The sequence below is a fragment of the Danio aesculapii genome, chromosome 16 (assembly GCF_903798145.1).
Source record: "Danio aesculapii chromosome 16, fDanAes4.1, whole genome shotgun sequence".
NCBI lineage: Eukaryota > Metazoa > Chordata > Actinopteri > Cypriniformes > Danionidae > Danio > Danio aesculapii.
This window is the reverse complement of record NC_079450.1, coordinates 49,276,857-49,295,400: the sequence shown is the minus strand read 5'-3', so window position 1 is coordinate 49,295,400 and position 18,544 is coordinate 49,276,857. Positions and strand designations below refer to the sequence as shown.

Sequence of the window (18,544 nt, the reverse complement as noted above, 5' to 3'; positions counted from 1 at the left end):
TAAGTTAGTCAACTTTCAACTAAATGTTTACATGAGGTACCTTAATGTTTGAGTCAGTTTGACTAATGAAAGTTAAGATGACTAGAAAATTTTATTACGATATATATATATATATATATATTTTTACAGTGTAGTCGGAATGTGAAACTTTGAATAGTAATGTGGATTTAAAAGTAATGTTGATTGACCTGAATGATTTGAAGAGGTTAATGTCTCTGTGTTTGTGTTTCTGCTGTCAGGTATCCCTCGGGTGTCTCAGTGTAAATTCAGCCTGCCTCTTCGGTTGGTGTGTTACCCTTCTTCAGCCATCAAAAACGCCAAGTACAAGATTACCGTGGACACCAACAAACCTCCTGTCAACCTCAGTGAAGTCTTCCCAGGTACCAAATAAAAGCGCATCACATTATCAGCATTAACAGCCACAGTTAACAGCAGAGCTCAAGCTGTTGGTTTCAATGGCTAGTTATTTTTAGATGTATTATTAAAGTTGTATGCATAAAGGGTAAAGTAGGCAGTTTATACATTAATGCAAATCTAATAAAAAAATTGGTTTTGACTCCAATCAAATATGTGAGGCTTTCATAACTTTATCTATGATTGTTTTAATGAAAGTCCACCTCAATTGGAAGCTGAGACTTTTATTTCCGTAGGGGGGCGGGGCTTTCTTTTTCTGCATCATTACCTCATAGCAAACTAATGGTAAGAGAGTAGCTGCGTTCGACTTCATGCAGCGCTGCACAGACCGATTGAAATCTTTTGAAATTTTAAAGCCGGTTAGAAATTTTGTCTGGCTTGACGTGCGCAGACGCCACGTGACTGTCACATGTATCATTAAAGTATCGTGACAGCGCTCAAAGATCAGACGGCAGACTCAGCTGGTGTAGCATATGAAGAGCGACTGCAGGAGCTGTGATGACGACACCGATGTTACACGATTGGCTGGATCCACCACATGATAACAACAACAACGCGTGTTTCGGGATTATTAGTGGACAAATTCCATCTCACAAATTTCAAAACAAACAATTTACTTTTTATACCATTTCTGTCCTGAATATATATCATGCTTCATTAAAGACTACAGATATTTTACTGTTGTAATGTGAAGTGGGACACTGACAATGGAGTGCAGATTCAAATGAAGGTTTATCAAGAATAGTCAGGCAAGCAACAGTCAACACAGGAGCAAACAGATGTATGCAAATCCAGAATTGTAGTCGAATACACAGGCGAGTAGTCAGTACAGGTAGGGAGCAGCCAACATAAACAAACAAGGCAAGGAAAACACGTCAAAATGTTCACAATGACAGTATAACAAGACTCAGCACAGATGTGTGTGTGTGTGTGGGTGCTCTCTTTATAGTCTATAGCCGCTTTTCCACTATCGTGCTGAACCGTTCTAAGAACACTTCGGTACGATTACGGTTGTTTATCCACTTGACCTGGAACGGCGCGGCACGATTACAAATCGTTCTCGGTCTGGAATTCTCGACATGGTTAGACAACCAAATTTTTTTATTGAATGAATTTGAACGGATATATTATTCACCTAAAGAATAACAATGTGAGCTAGTAAAAAAAAAAAATGCAAATTTAGATTTTACATAGACTTTAAACATCCATATTAAACAATTAAGACATTAAAGGGTTAAGTAACAAATTCTGAAGATATAGGTAATAATTGGAGAATCCGATGGTCACTGAATAATTTAGCTGCGGTAAATGTAATGTGCTGTCCCTTATTGTTTACAATCTGATTCACTGACATCTTTGTACACAGTTTTTTGTGATTTCTTTAACCGTGAGATGTTCACATGCTATAACTAAAATGCACTGTTATGTAAATGTATAGACATGATTGATTGTATTTACTTGTGCTGAGCTATGCTGTTTGAACTGAGGCTCACTTATATCTGTCAATCCACATCAATGAGCATCAAACCGCAATCAAAACAAGAAATTGTTTGATTTTTCTGATAAAGTTGTTTGGATTTAAGGAATTATAATGATTTTTAATTAGATCAACCCAGCCTCATTGTATGTATGTGCCTTTACATACATTTTTGTCAAGTATAAAAAAAAAACGTTGCTTCGGTACATTTCATTGTACTTTTCCAATAACAAATCCACTAGAGGGCACTGTGTTTTCTCTTTCTTGTCAGGTTGTCAGGGTGCACGTTTACTATGGGCAGGATGACATATAATTACCATAAGACTCTGCAGTGTAGCATTGTATTGCTTGTAGTAAACACACACCCTGATCTGAAATGAAAGACAAAGTCAATTTTGCAGATTTTTTGGCACACAAATTTGTTCTTGGAGCTTCGTATGACTTTGTATGTCACATGAAAGGTTTTGACAAAGTTTTTAAACCTGTTTGAACCTTTGCTTTCTATGCAGGATTAGAGAGCTCTCAGGTTTCATCTAAAATAGGATGAAATCACAAAAACAAAAAGCATAATCTCACATTTCTCTTTTGAAATATTTAAAATGCACTCTCAATATTAAAAAAAACCAAGCAAAACTCATATGTAAATGACACTAAACGGCAATGCTGCGGGTTATAGACCAATCTTTTAAATCCAAAATACCAGAACACCATAAAGGAAGGAACCAGAAATCCGGATAACACAGAAAATAATAGTATAATTACTTTAGGATAGTTCCCAGTTTTCCATGTTTTTGGTGAGCAGTGGAGTCAGTGTTCTGTTATCATGGTGAGTGCTGTAGACGGGGCTCAGAGAGAATTTTTTTCGGAGATAAAATGAGGCCTGAGCTTTGGTCAGATAAGGAGCAATCCGCTGTGCTCCGGCGTCCTGTGTGCTGATAAGAGACTATCTCTGTCTGACATCCATTCAGCCACTCTGCAGGAGAATCAGAAGCCATCAGGAGGGACAGACAGACGGAGAGAGAAAAAAGACACTACTAAAATAAAAGAATAATGCATTAAAAAGATGGTTACACTGTATTTTAAGGTACAGTTATATCATATCATATCATATATCATATCAAACTTTATTACAGACTCAAAATCCAATTAAAAAAAGGAAAAAAAAAAGCATTTATTTTATAAACATAACCAACCCAGGCTCATTCTGAAAACATACCGCTATATACGTTTCTGGAGATCGCCAAATACGTCCCAGGAACTACATTTTTTGGAGTTTTTGTTTTCGCGAATCCACCAGAGGCCGCTGTGTACGTTTTTTGAGATCTCAAATCTCAAATGACCGACCCACCCTCCTCCTCCCCTAAACCCAACCAATAGTGTTTTCAAAAGCACAGATTGACCCGCCCACCCACTTACTGGATTGCTTTTAAAAAGACAAAGAAAGCCCTCGTCAGATTTTTACCATGTTTTCAGATTTTACCACAAATGGCACCCTGTTATTTACTTGTTTGTTTTATTTTTTGACTTCTGTTTTTATCTCACCTGCTTTCTGGAACCGTTCTTTGCTAGACTTGAATGCCGTCTTCATGGTCAGCTTCTCTGCGCAAGCTAACTTGACAAACTGGTAACTGTGGGAAAGTCCTCCATACAGAGGTAAGCTGTCAGCTGGTAAGCGCGACAAGGAACAGCGTCATACTGCCCTGTAGCATTTGATTTAAAGACTAAAGGCAGCCATACGTACCTTTGGCTACATAATTCACGATCTCCAGAAACGGATATAGGGCTACGTTTTCAGAATGATCCTGTGTTGTCCATAACGTATAAAAAACAGAACAATTTACAAAATACAGCACTACCAATGTTTCCACAGCTCTGATTGAGAGCATGTACTACTGACCTAAAATTCCTTAACAATGCTTTAAAAGTGATCACTCCCTCACCTACAAACACTTAACTTGCTCCAATCCATCTAGGTCTTCTTAGTAAAATTCTCAAAGCATCATTATAAGCAAGTTGGTGCTTCTTTAAGCTAGATGCTCTATAGTTAGACCACAGGTGAGTAGTGTAAATTTTACAACGTAGGCTCAACGTAGCCCTACATACGTTTCTAGAGATCACGAATTATGTAGCCAGTAGTGCGTATGACTGCATTTCGTCTTTAAAACGAACGCTACGGGGCACTATGATGCTGCTCCTTTATGCGCTTACCAGTTGACCGCTTACCTCTGTATGGGCGGCTTTCCTGCTGTTACCAGTTTGTCCAATTTACGTCAACGGACTTGAAATGCAGAGAGTTGACCGCGACGGGGTTTGAGTCCGATAAAGAACGGTTCCAGAAAGCAGGTAAGGCAAAAACAGAATCCAAAAAATTAAACAAGTAAATAACAGGGTAAGAATGTGGTGAAATCTAAAAACAAGGTGAAATTCAGGGGGCTTTTCTTTTTCTGGATTGCTTTTTTAAAACACTGTAGGTTGGGTTTAGGGAAGGGGGTGGGTGGGGATAATTGGTCGGTCAGTCGATAGCGGCCTCTGGTGGATTTATGCTAGAACAGCAGGCGCGAATGACACTCGCCAGAGAAGTTTGAGATCTGCCACTGGTGGAAACAAAAACTGCAAAAACAAATCCCCTGGGACAAATTTCGTGCTCTCCAGAAATATATATAGGGGTACGTATCTATAAGGAGCCTGGGTTGCACATTTTGTGACATTTATGACGGGCTACAAAGCTCAAAACGCACATCACAAAAAAGACCTGTGGACTGAGCTTCAATCTGCTATGTTTCTGTTTTGTTTTGTTTAGAGTTCTCAGAAAAGTCAGATAATAATGACAGCAGTGCTTTGGGCTTCCAACTCATCACAGGTTCCAAGGTCATTGTCCTCGCCTCCAAAACGTCCCGTGAGTTTTCACACACCAACACACACATGTGCCTAATCTGTTCCAAAAAATGTTTATCTGACCAATTGCTAATAATGCATTTTTTTAGGTATAAGCCATGTTATTAAGGATCTAAAAAAGTTCAGATTCATATTCCTAAGTCTAGCAAGCAAAAAAAGCACACACACATAATATGCATTGATATGTCTTGGATTTTGGATGTGTGTATGTTTTCGCATTTCCCACACGTCACCAGTTGACATTATTTCTGAATGAAAATGTATACACCAACTTAAAGATTGTCTGTTTTAGTATTCATTTTTTCTGCTGTAATGCAATTGTTATCTGGGAATAACATCCCTTGGAATGTCGTGACCAATCACAATCGAGTATTCCAGACTACCATGTTAGTTAATGCATTCACTAGCATAAACTAAGAATGAACAATACTTTTACAGCATTTATAATTCATAGTTCAACTTCAATATTTACTAATGGGTTATTGAAGTCTAGATCTGCTTGTTAACATTAGTTAGTACTGTGAGTTAACAAGAACTAACAATGAATGACTTTAGTTTTATTAACTAATGTGGACCAGGATCAATAAATATGGTAATAAATGTATTGTCATTGTTCATGTTAAGTGAAGTTTAATTTTAAACTAATTTCGAGAGGAGCATGTGCTCATGATTGACCCAGCTGGTCCACATTAGCTAATCATGATCCTCCAATCAAAGGATCCCAAGTCACTATATATATATCCTCATTTCCTCTCTACAACTATCTTCGTCTGGATGAAACCCCCCTCCTCCACTTCTTCCACCTTTGTCCGCGGCACGGTGGCCCAGTGACTAGCACTGTTGCCTCACAGCAAGAATACCAATGGCATTGGGTCTTCACTGGGCCATCTGGTATTTCTGTGCGGAGTTTGCATGTTCTCCCCATGTCCGCGTGGGTTTCCCCCGGGTTCCCCGGTTTCCTCCCACCATCCAAATGTGCTCTATATTATAGATAAAATAAGCCTAAACCTTTTTTCTAATGTCTTACTCTCAGTAAGTTCACCTTGGCCTCAGCAGCAGGGGAGTTTCAGATCGACCTTAGCTCAGTCTCCCCTCGCCCTGTGAAAGGAGGGAGCCCTGGGCTCGAGGATCCCTTGAGCTCAGGGCTCTCTCCATGGACAGTACGCCAAACAAGCTATGTATAAATCGTGAGCTAAGTGTGAACTCTTGAATAAATATTAACTAACATTATCTAATGGAACCCTATTGTAATGTATTTAAATGTAGAAATTTTAATACCTTTTGAGCTTGTGGATCATAATTATCACATCCAAATTAAAAATTAGTGTTTTCGTTGTTTACGTATACTGTATTGCATGTATAGAAAGTTTATTTAAGTGGTAACATCCTATAATACAAATTATATAAATAAACAAGTATATATTTTTATCATATGTGTGTGTATTATATATGTGTAATAGATACACAGTACACAAATATTTTTTGTAGATACAAACTTTAATTTAGGATCTAATTTAGGATTAGAATCCTGATTAATCTTTTGACAACACTCCTTTAAAAATGTATTCTTTTTTTAAAGATGTGTTTTTAGTGTTTTTTGGCTTTATTGCGAGAGGACAGCATAGCAACAGGTAGGGCAGGAGGGTGTGTGTGATTGGAAAAGGTTCTCTAGCCAGTACTCAAACTCAGGATGCCCAAAACGTTATGGTTCTTTATGTCAGCGCACTCCCTAACAATGCAGACACTACTTTAAACTTTTATTATATCATTAAATTTAAAGACTGGAAAAAGTAAAACTGATGTCATCCACCATCATTTTGTGACTATTTATAAAGTGTCAATTCAGGCACTGTTTAGGCATTGATAACATTTTCGAAGTATAGATTTAGTATCGGTATCACAAAAAACTAACAAACAAAAAAATCCATTATTGTGCACGTACACTCAACGGCCACTTTATTAGGTACACCTTACTAGTTACTTTAGAACTGCCTTAATCCTTGGTGGCATAGATTCAACAAGCTACTGGAAATATCCCTCAGAGATTTTGGTCCATGTTGACATAATACCATCACGCAGTTGCTGCAGATTTGTAGGCTGCACATCCATGATGCAAATCTCCCGTTCCACCACATCCCAAAGGTGCTCTATTGGATTGATATCTGGTGACTGTGGAGGCCAATTGAGTACAGTGAACTCATTTTCATGCTCAAGAAACCAGTCTGAGATGATTCGCACTTTATGAATCATCAGACCAGGCAACATTTTCCAATCTTCAGTTGTCCAATTTTGGTGAGCCTGTTCAAATTGTAGCCTCAGTTTCTTTTTCTTAGCTAAAAGGCTTAAGGTTAAGATGCTCTTCTGCATACGTCGATTGTAATGAGTGGTTATTTGATTTACTGTTGTCCTTCTATCACCTCGAACCAGTCTGGGCATTCTCCTCTGACCTGATCTGATCTTCAACAAGGCATTTGCGCCCACAGAACTGCCACTCACTGGATATTTTCTCTTTATCAAACCATTCTCTGTAATCCCTAGAGATATTTGTGCGTAAAAATCCCAGTGGATCAGCAGTTTCTGAAATACTCAGTCCAGCCTGTCTGGCACCAACAACCATGCCATGTTCAAAGTCGTTTAAATCACCTTTCTTCTTTTCATCACCTTTGATCTTGACCATGTCTACAAGCCTAAATGCATTGAGTTGCCATGTGATTGGCTGATTAAAAATTTGCGTTAACGAGCAGTTGGACAGGTGTACCTAATAAAGTGGCCGGTGAGTGTATAGTCATAAGCTGTTTGTCAATTCAAAGAACGCAGAGAACGGACTTGCATTCTTGTAGAGACCCGTTTGCACCCCGGAAAAATGAACTCGGGAGACCACGAGAACAGAGAACGCGTCCTGTGAGAAATAAGATGCTGCATTCTTCCCTGGTTCTTCCTGATGGTCACATGACCCTCGCGCATCTTTAACCAAATCTTATTTAAACATTACAGCATTCATACAACAACTTATTGTTTTTCCCCTTTTCACAATCAATACTATGCATAAAAACTTTACAATTATACATTGCACAATATAAATAAAACAGATTTTAATACAAATTTCAGCAAATAAACACCCTTAATGTGTTAATTCCTTAATTAAGACTTTCATGGCAATGTTTATATTCACCGTTTCATTTAGGGAAACTCCTGAGATAAATAAGTTTTATCCGATATCAAGAACACATCCGGGATATTTCACGTGTCCTCCGTTCTTGCAGTCTTGAGTATTGGAACTGAACTTTGGCAGCTGATGATGACCTTACACGAGAACACGAGGACGTAAGACCGCTAAAGAACGCATATTGAGAGACAGCCATAGTCAGTGTTGTCTAAAAAGGGATAATGAACCCAAAACCACCTCCATAATATGAAGTCAATGGTTACATGTTTCCACCATTTTTCAAAATAACTTATTTTGTGTTCAACAAAGGGTAAGTAAAGAATGACAAAACTTTCAGCTTTGGCTGACCCATCTCTTTAACATGACCAGACAGTGCAAAAATTTGTAAGCTAGTATAATCAGGAAAATTATGAGGTGAACAAGCCACTGTGGTTGATTATTTCCACAACAAAGGGGGTCAGTCAAATCCCTTAATGAAAGTTTTGTTGTGGTGCCAGTGTGGATCGACATCTTGTTCTCTCTATCTCTCCCTTTCTTCTGTCTGTCTTTCATGAACACACATAAATGCGCACTTTCACACACACAGCCCCCCCCTCTCCCAGCACACGCTTCACTAACGCTCGCATCCATCATGCGAGGAAGCCCTGTGATCTGTTTCAGGTTGTCATGAGCTAATTACAGGTGCAGCAGACGGAAGGCTGATAGCGCGGCTCTGTCTCTGTCTTTATGTGAGTGTGTGTTGACTCTCCACAGAGCGTTACAGGATCCAGAGCGAGAGCTTTGAGGATATCTGGCTGGTGGCCAAGGAGCTGGTGCAGCGTTTCGACCAGCACTTTGCCTCCCTTGGAGTCAAAGACTTTCGAAACAGCTTTACTGGACCCATTCCGTTGCCTGAGTACTTTGAGACTGTGGACCACCACTTTGAGGTGCGATGTCTGGATTGCTTGCAGTGGTTGAAAGAGTACTGAAAAATCAGACTCGTGTAAAAGTATCATCACTTACACAAAAAATGCAGGGGAAGTAGAGTAAAAGTAAACATTGTAAACATTACTCAAAATATGAGTAAAAAGCAAGGGTATTATGGTTAACGAAAATGAACAAAAAAAACGAACTAAAATTAGCAACGTCCTTCGTTATCGTCTTTGTAAATGTATTTAATACATAAACCTACTGTATGCCTTTTAGAAGTAAATCTATTTATTTTGCGCTGTCTGTAGTAAATAGATTTACTGTTTGATCCGTACGGCACCTCGAAGTCTGTAATCCTAATGCCAGATCAAGCCAGTTCTCCTCCAGTCATCCTCGCTTTTGCTACAAAAACAACGAGTGGACATGTCAGCAGAATTAAAAGTATTACTTGAACACATTTATGCCCTATAATGGGTTTTATTTCCATATTAGTGATACTGATCGCGGACAAAACGTTATTTTTAACCGGATCTTCTAAGTGAACCGGTGTTACGGTTTAAGCTACGGTCACACCGGGCTTTGTGTGTGCGAAATTCTGTCGTGTGCCGCTGCGAAAATGGGCGAGATTAAACGAGATGATTAGACATTTAAAAAAGCGAGCGATGGTTCAATATTTTAAATTTCTGTCCAGAGAGGTCATGTTTTAATCCTCAATTGGTCTCACGCAGTGAAGTGATGCGATTTCGCAGGTCAGAGTTCACCAAGCTTGAACTTTGCACCGCAGCAACTTGCGAAACTTGACGCATGACCTTGCTTTTCCGGTCTGACGCATTCGCATGCATATGAATGGAAGTCTATGGGAGGAAAAGTCAAGTGTGACTGCAGCTTTACCTGGTGAGCGTGTTAACTGGTGACCCTTTACAGATGTAAACTATTTACGTTTGCAGATTGTCAGATTCGTCACTTTTTCACATTAACAAAACATGCCCATACCAATTAAACATTCTTATTACTTGGTGTCAGTGTCATTGTAAATAGTATTGATTTTAATATTTGTGTAGCAGAACAGTATATAACCAAAATTAATCTAAAAAAGTCATTATTATTTACGTCATCAACGGGATTCAAATTCGTATAGTCAAAAGGTTCAGCACGAGTATCAAAACTGTTTACAATGACACTAACACCAAGTAATAAGAATGTTGAATTGGTATGGGCATGTTTTGTTGCTGTGAAAAGTGACGAACGTGCAAACGTGAATAGTTTACATCTGGCAAGGGTCACCAGTTAAACCGTAACAATGGTTGAACTAGTCAACCAAATTGAACTGAATCATTTGAAACGATTCACGTCTCCAGTAACGTTAAGCACTTATCCACAAACAACTTACTTTTTAACATGCCTGATACCCGCCTCTGACTCGAAATAAACCAATATATACTGAGTTATTTAGTTATTAGTTAACAGTACACTGAGATTAGATTTGATAAGCGGTGAACTGATAATACTGCACAAATGTGATTAAGCAGGTGAACCAAACACAAACAGAACATAACAGCCTGTTGTGACTGAACTAAACTTAAAAAACTGCTGCGCGGGTAAACCGAGAGCTTAATTGAGAGGATCTGGAAGTTTATTTTATAACAGAAAATTGTAATGGACTTTAAATAAGTGAATAATGCTTCAGTTGGTTTGCAAAACTTAATTGTAAGAGACTTCTCAGATCATGCCATTTTAACTGACTGAAATTATGATTGTTGACTACATATTTTTGGTATGTTGAGTCCTAACATGGCGGAATTGTCATAAAAGATTCGGTTTGCGTTAATGATCTGAACTTCCGATCACTACTGTGTATCTAACCTCAGAAGCAGCCTTGCACTCATGTTGAACTTAGGGCTGCTAGCTTGTGCGCTGTTGTATTTGAATTGGTTGAGTTTTTATCATGCAAGATTTATTCTGATGATTTTGAATCTTGCACCTACTAAAACTTTTGTGTAGCGAAAAATTTCAAAATATAGAAACTAATAAAATCTAGTAATTCTCCCTCTAAAACGAATTAAAACGAAGTGAATTTGAAAATAAAAAAGTCAAAACGAAATAAAAACTAAAACTAATGAAAAATCTAGAACTATTATAACCTTGGTAAAAAGAGTAGTAAGTATTACAATGTGAAAGGTTGATGCGTTTACGGTTGTGCATGTGTGTGTGAAAACGTAACATTCTGTACTGCATTTAGTGATTGTTTAAAGTCCGCATGAACCGGAAGCTGTGACTGCTTATCACAGTCACACATTGGTCTCTAGTCCTGTATATATAGGTCAAAGATGTTCAGTTTTTGCATCAAATTAAATTTACAAAAATGTTTTATACAAATAGAATGTATCTGAAATGCAGGTAAAGAGTCCATTTTTTATGTCACAGTAAAAACTAAATATTAAACGTGATTTTTTTTTCTCTTCAGTATTCTTATTAGCTGTATATATTTATGAAAAGATGTTGTGGCATCCCTATTAAATACTTCATGAGGTTAAAATGTTACCATCTGAGTAATGTTCCTTCATTTTATGTTAATATTATAGCTCCGTGTGAATGCACAGAAGTATCAGGACTTACTATCAGAGAGGGCAGTCCAGTTTAGGGCCATCCAGCGCCGTCTGCTGACCCGATTTAAAGACAAAACGCCAGGGCCACTTCAAAACCTGGACACACTGATGGAGGGAACCTACCGTCAGGTAAGACATTCCTTTTTTTAAACCTGATCATACTGAATCTCACCCATACCCTACTTTGTTTGATTTGATCACCCCCTATTAAACTTTAAGATTGACAATTAGCAAAATGTGCAATCTGATGTATTAAAAGACTGTGTGCTTAAAGGGAATGTAACTTGCTCACTTTTTATCAATCTCACATTAATCTTGAGTGACTATAAAGTGGCTATTATTTAGGGTACATTTTGTTGTATGTTTCAGATACACGTCCTTCAAATTGTCCATATGAAGCTAGATAGATACTGTAGATAGATGGATGGATGTATGGATGGATGGATGGATGGATGGATGGATGAGGCAAATGCATTTGATTGCAAATCATAGACATGTTGTTTTGTGTGTATTTGAGATGCGCAGATCAGCTCAAATGACACCCGAATCTTCGGCTTCATACTAATCATCCAACCGCACATATAGTTTTATCTGATATATGTATCCGCACCCAACCCGCACCCGATCGTCACTTTAATAATTTCATTCTTTGTTTTAGGCATGATAGGTCACTGTTAGGGCCGGAGCTAACTGAACTGGAGCTCTAGGCAAAAGATGATCATGCCGCCCTCATACCGAAAGCGAAAACAAGAGACTGGGGTGTGAGTGCGCGTACGACACCGAGGACCAGGGCGGTGGGGTGATTGTCGCGGACACTGCCCTCTCTTCATTTTCAAATAGATACAGAAAGTAAAAATAAGACATAGCTTTTACAGATAGAGGAACAAGATAACAAAAAGGGTGTCGCTTTAGCCTAAACGGCAGCTATGTTATGTTTACTTGGCCTTTTTCTTCACACTGTGCAAAAACCGAACAGCATCTATTGTGCCTTGATTCGGGTGATTCCGCCTCGCCTCCAAAAGGCGGCCAGCTGCCCTGAATGAGCGTTCGCTCGCACCGCTTGTTGTAGGAATGGACAAGATTCTCCTCGCAAGGCGCTGCAGTCATGTAAATAAGCGATCTTGTTTCTCTCAGAACTATAGCAGATTTTCCTCTGATGACTCCTCTAACTGAAATTTTAATCAGTGGGCTACTCTTGCGCTTCATCCATTATTTTGGGCGTCTCATCTTCCCATTCTGCAAAGCCCACTCACTGCTGGTTTTCGCTGGTTCACAGCCATGTCCCGCTGCATCCACCCGCGACCCACCCGCAATAAATAATAATGTATTTTTTTGTTACCTGACCCACCCGACCCGTGAATTATCCGCAACGCCCGTGGATATAACCGCCATCCGTGCATCACTAGTGTGTACATATGTTGTGCTCTGGAAAGAACTGTAGGAAAATCAATTTTTGTTTGTCGATAATGAGTTTCTGTAAATATTATCAGTGTGAAAAGGAACAAAAGTTATCGCAGTCAAACGTATATTTAAATATGTTTTTGCAGTTTCAGACAACTATCAAGTTGCTATAAAGTTCCATGTTTTTTCTTCAGTTTTTATACTTTTACATTTACATTTACATTTAGTCATTTAGCAGACGCTTTTATCCAAAGCGACTTACAAATGAGGACAAGGAAGCAATTCACACAACTATAAGAGCAGCAGTGAACAAGTGCTATAGACAAGTTTCAGGTGTGTAAAGTCTAAGAAGCAAAGCATTAGTAAAAATTTTTTTTTTTTTTTTTTTTTTTTTTTGAGAAAGAGAGAGAGAGAGAGAGGGCACAGTTAGTGGTATAGCCAGAGAGGCAGTTGCAGATTAGGAAGGAAAGTGGAGACTAAACAGTTGCGTTTTTAGTCGTTTCTTGAAGACAGCAAGTGACTCTGCTGTTCTGATGTAGTTAGGGAGTTCATTCCACCAACTGGGCAGATTGAATGTGAGAGTTCGGGAAAGTGATTTCTTCCCTCTTTGGGATGGAACAACGAGGCGACGTTCATTCACAGAACGCAAGTTTCTGGAGGGCACATATATCTGCAGAAGTGAGAGCAGATATGAAGGAGCCAAGCTATAGGTCACTTTGTAAGCAAACATCAGAGCTTTGAATTTGATGCGGGCAGCAACTGGCAGCCAGTGCAAACGGGTGAGTAGCGGAGTGACATGTGCTCTTTTGGGTTCATCAAAGACCACTCGTGCTGCTGCGTTCTGAAGCAGCTGAAGAGGTTTGATAGAACTAGCTGGTAGCCCGGCTAGCAGAGAGTTGCAATAGTCCAGTTTGGAGAGAACAAGAGCTTGAACAATGAGTTGAGCTGTATGTTCTTTTAAGGCACAGTTACAACTTTCTTGTTTTCTCCAGAAGAGGCGAGCATCTGGAGGCATGCCATGGATAGTCAAGTGTCAAAAACCAGTACTTTCAATGAAATAAAACGTACTTAGGTGGCAAACATTTTAATATACTTAATATATTTCATATATAGCATAGCAAAACAAAAAAGTGTGCTTTGTAAAATGCATGCTGATTTCTTGTTATTTATGTCTAATAAAAATCATAATAATGTGTGTTATTGACAATAGATACACAGTATATGCAACTAGAATGTTTACTTATTCTTCTTCTAGTTAAACAGCTACATACACACATGTAGTTTAGCAGATGTTTTATGATTGACGTGTTGTAAGTCCAGCAGCTATATTCTCCTCTGCAGTTGAACAAGATCAGTTTTTCCTAACATCCAAAATCATACTTTTTGGGACTCATTCTCATCTAAGACATGCTATCATGCTCGCACTGGTCACATGCGCGGTTTTCCAGGAAAAGTGCCTCTACGAGGATTTCGGCTCTTAACGTAAGATTGAGTCGTAACCACTCAGAAGTGAGATTTTTGGAGTCCTTAACAGTGTAAATAACCCTGTATGCATGAAACAGCTTTAGACCACCCCTTTAAATTAATATACAAAATCATTCAGAAACATGCCTCATTGTTAGGAGACACATGACAGACTCATTCAAGTTGTTCACACTTTCATGTAACTGACCAATAGAAAGCTTCTCGGTTTGGAAATGCATTTTGTTGAAGCTTGTGCATCATACAGAGCTACACTATTGACTTAAGACAAACTTTTGCTAATGTGACTGCACTTTAAGAAGCATAACTGCTTTGTTGACTTGTTTGCAGGATCTCAAGTTGATGTTTTTGTTCCAGTGGCAATTGCTTCTTGATATCATCCGATTAGAATGATTTGACACCGAAGTCTGGAGTAACGGCCATTAAATACTTCTTGATATGTAATGGATTGCTTCCTACCATCATAGATTTCAAATAGCAAGATGAGGCCAATCATCTGGTATTCATTTGAAAATGTCACTTTAGAACTAGTAACGAATGAATGTTTGCTTGCTTAATTGAACTTAACATCTTGCTGTATTATGTGGAGTATTATATGAGAGAGTGTCATTGCCTGCATCTGGATTCTTTCTTCAGACAACTGTTGTATTTGGAAACTTTTAATGAGTTTGGTCCTCTGCCATAACACTTTCTGTTGGCGATGCTGCATAGTAGGGATAGAAAGGGAATATTGCATAGCTAGAAAGACCTCACAACCAATCAACAACTTCGTCATTAATTATATTAAAATTTGACAATATTAATGATTATTACTAACTACAAATGTAATTAGTTTTGACCAGTGCTGGGCACGTTTCTTTAAAACAGTACTTAGTTACAGTTACTAGTTACTTCTCAAAAATAGTAACTGAGTTAGTAACTGAGTTACGTAATTATAAAAGTAACTGATTATCAGAGAAAGTAACTATTGCGTTACTTTAAAAAAAGTCAAATCTAATTTGTCTAATGACTATAAAATAAATATAAAACATTGTACATGTCCTCAACCATATGTTTAGATATTATTTTGTTTAATTGTGTCTGAGGAATAAGAAAAATTAAGTTTTATTTGTTTTGACGTCGTGCCTTCGTCTCCTTTTTTAGTAGCCGAGCTCACGTTATCACCTGCGTAGCCACTCATTTTGTGGCGGTATATGACGATGTGAGGTGCTTCATTAGATTAGAATTGTCACTGATACAGAAAGACACTTTTTTTTCTGGGCATAAGTTGCACAATATATAAACAAACTAGCCTTTCACCTCAACGAGGGAAAAGTAGTGCTTGCATTTCCAGTTTACAAACGCTACCTTTGAACTTGTTGGAGTTGCCGTCATTCTGACTGCTGGTCATTGGTGTGTGCCACTGACTGTGTGCGTGCTTGTATATGAACAGCCGCACTACTCTGCCTCTGATTGGCAGACGATGTATTCTATCTAAGCCAATCATCACGTTCTCAGTTACACCACGTTCACAAACACCAATCATCATCACTGGTAGGTTATGTGACCCGCCCTGGCCCCCAACACACACCCCCCAGAGAAAGAAAGACGCTGCTCGCATGAAAACCACTTCAGTGTTCTCAATTACAGTAATGTGCATTTTATTGTCAGTAACGCTAATGGCGTTGTAACGGGGGAAACAGTAATTCATTTGATTACTTGATACTGAAAAAAGTATCACCGTTAGTAACGGCAGTTATTTATAGTGGCATTATTCCCATCACTGGGTTTGACTGAGATTAGAACAAGGCACTGTATGTATTTTACATTTATACATCGTTATTGCATGTTTACTTAAAAACTAAAAAACTAAATGACTCAGTCGGTATTCCATCCTAACGTAAAGCCAAGTTCACAAAAAAGAAAAAAATCCCAAATGCAAATCAGTTCTGTTTACATCAAGTTGTTAGAGTGGCTGACGTTAGTATTGGTAACTTAGTAACCAACAGTAAACAAATAAAGCATAATGGAGACAGCTGATTAGTCTAGCAAACTCTGCAAATGCATTTCCGTCTCTCGCTACTGACTGACTGACCTGAACTGTGCGTGCGTGCGTGTGTGTGTGTGTGTATATACATAGTTGAAGTCAGAATTAGCCCCCCATTTTTTTTGCTTTTTTAACAGAGCAAGGAAATTTTCACAGTATGTCTGATAATATTTTGGAGAAAGTCTTATTTGTTTTATTTCGGCTAGAATAAAAGCAGTTTTCAATTTTTTAAAACCCATTTTAAGGGCAAAATTATTAACCCCTTTAAGCTATTTTTTTTTTCAATAGTCTACAGAACAAACCATCGTTATACAATAGCTTGCCTAATTACCCTAACCTGCCTAATTAACCTAGTTTAGCCTTTATATGTCACTTTAAGCTGTATAGAAGTGTCTTGAAAAATATCTAGTCAAATATTATTTACTGTCATCATGGCAAAGATAAAATAAATCAGTTATTAGAAATGAGTTATTAAAACTATTATGTTTAGAAATGTGCTGAAAAAAATCTCTCCGTTAAACAGAAATTGGGGAAAAAATAAACAGGGGGCTAAGAATTTTGACCTCAACTGTATGTGTGTGTCACAGTGGTGCAGTGGATAGCACAATAGCCTCACAGGTTGCTGGTTCGAGTCTCAGCTGGGTCAGTTGGCATTTCTGTGTGGAGTTTGCATGTTCTCCCCTTTTTGGCGTGGGTTTCCTCCAGGTGCTCTGGTTCCCCCACAGTCCAAACACATGTGCTATAGGTGAATTGAATAAACTAAATTGGTCATGGTGTATGACTGTGTGTGAACGTGAGAGTGTATGGATGTTTCCTAGTACTGGGTTGCAGCTGAAAGGACATCCGCTGCGTAAACAATATGCTGGAATAGTTGGTGGTTCATTCCTCTGTGGTGACCCCTAAGAAATAAATGATTAGGCCGAAGGAAAATGAATGAATGAATGAATGAATGAATGAATATAAAAGGCAATAATAATAATAAAATTACATCCATACTGCACACCTTAGTTTCAAGCAATGAACAGACGCTAGTCCATATCTACAATATCAATGTAATTACAATTGTACATAATTCATTTAATATGACATCGATTAAACAATCTGATCCTTTAAATGACTACTAGGCTCTGCAATGACCTTTCTCAGGGCGCACTCACACTATGCTATACAAACCGTGCCCAGGCACGTTTCCCGCATGGTTTGAGAAGTGTGAGTGCTCTGAATCGGGCTCAGGCGCGGTTCAGTTGGCCGGCCCTGGCCCGTTTGGAAGAGATGTGCCAGAGCACAGTTCACTTTGGCTCAGGCGCGGTATGCTTATAGTGCAAAGTAGGTTAATTAAGTGCTGTAAATGAAAATAGGAGTTATATAATCAAACACAGAAACAAACAAACATATAAAACATAGAAGGATTTCTAAAAAAAGTGCCTGGTGTATTAAAACAGGAGGAGTGTGTCCTACTTGTGGTTTGTCAAGCCCACTCACCTGCATGGAGCACACTAATGCATCATGCAGTTATGTGATGCATTGCATGTATGCTTTACTAAAAAGTTAGGTCTTTAATCTTGTTTTGAACTAAGAGAGTGTGTCTCGGACATTATCAGGAACGCTATTGCAGAGTTTAGGAGCCATAAATGAGAAGGCTCGACCTCCTTTAGTGGACTTTGCTATTCTGTTTTGAGATCATAAAGTCCCATAAGTTGTCTTTGTCATTCAGTTTTCTTGTTTTTTAAATAGTTTTCATTCCAGTTTTGGTTTTGAAAATGCTTTATAAATAAATCCAGTCGAGTTGAGAATTCCTCTGACTGTTTATTCATGCAGATAGAGCGAAAACTAAATGCTTCTAAATTCAGGTTCAGCGAGAAGTCTTGAGGAAAAGAGAGACATGTTGAGGTCTGTATAGAGCACTGACCGTCTGTGTTTCCCACAAATATTTTTGCTAGTATAGCAAAAGAGCTTTAAAAAGTCTTCTATGTGTGTGTGCGTGTTTGACGGAGCTGTGTGGCTCCCTGTAATTAGCAGTTGAAAGGTGAAGGTGGTTGGCCAGTGAATGACAGCTCACGGCGGGGCCCCTGCACTCATAATGGAGGCCTCTCTCCAGCAGCCTTCATTTATTTGAGCCCAAATGGAGTGCTAAACAGGGCTAAATGCTGCTCAACACTGATCCTCCT

At 38.6% G+C, this 18,544-nt stretch overlaps 1 protein-coding gene across 1 annotated transcript in view; it reads left to right on the top strand.

Moving 5' to 3' along the window:
• Positions 1–18,544, top strand: part of bbs9 (Bardet-Biedl syndrome 9) — a 256,360-nt gene that overhangs the window by 95,988 nt on the left and 141,828 nt on the right. The window contains exons 15-18 of the mRNA XM_056476114.1: positions 240–380; positions 4,692–4,787; positions 8,706–8,878; positions 11,444–11,596. Of these exons, the coding sequence (XP_056332089.1) occupies positions 240–380; positions 4,692–4,787; positions 8,706–8,878; positions 11,444–11,596 (563 nt within the window). The remainder of the gene's footprint in view (positions 1–239; positions 381–4,691; positions 4,788–8,705; positions 8,879–11,443; positions 11,597–18,544) is intronic.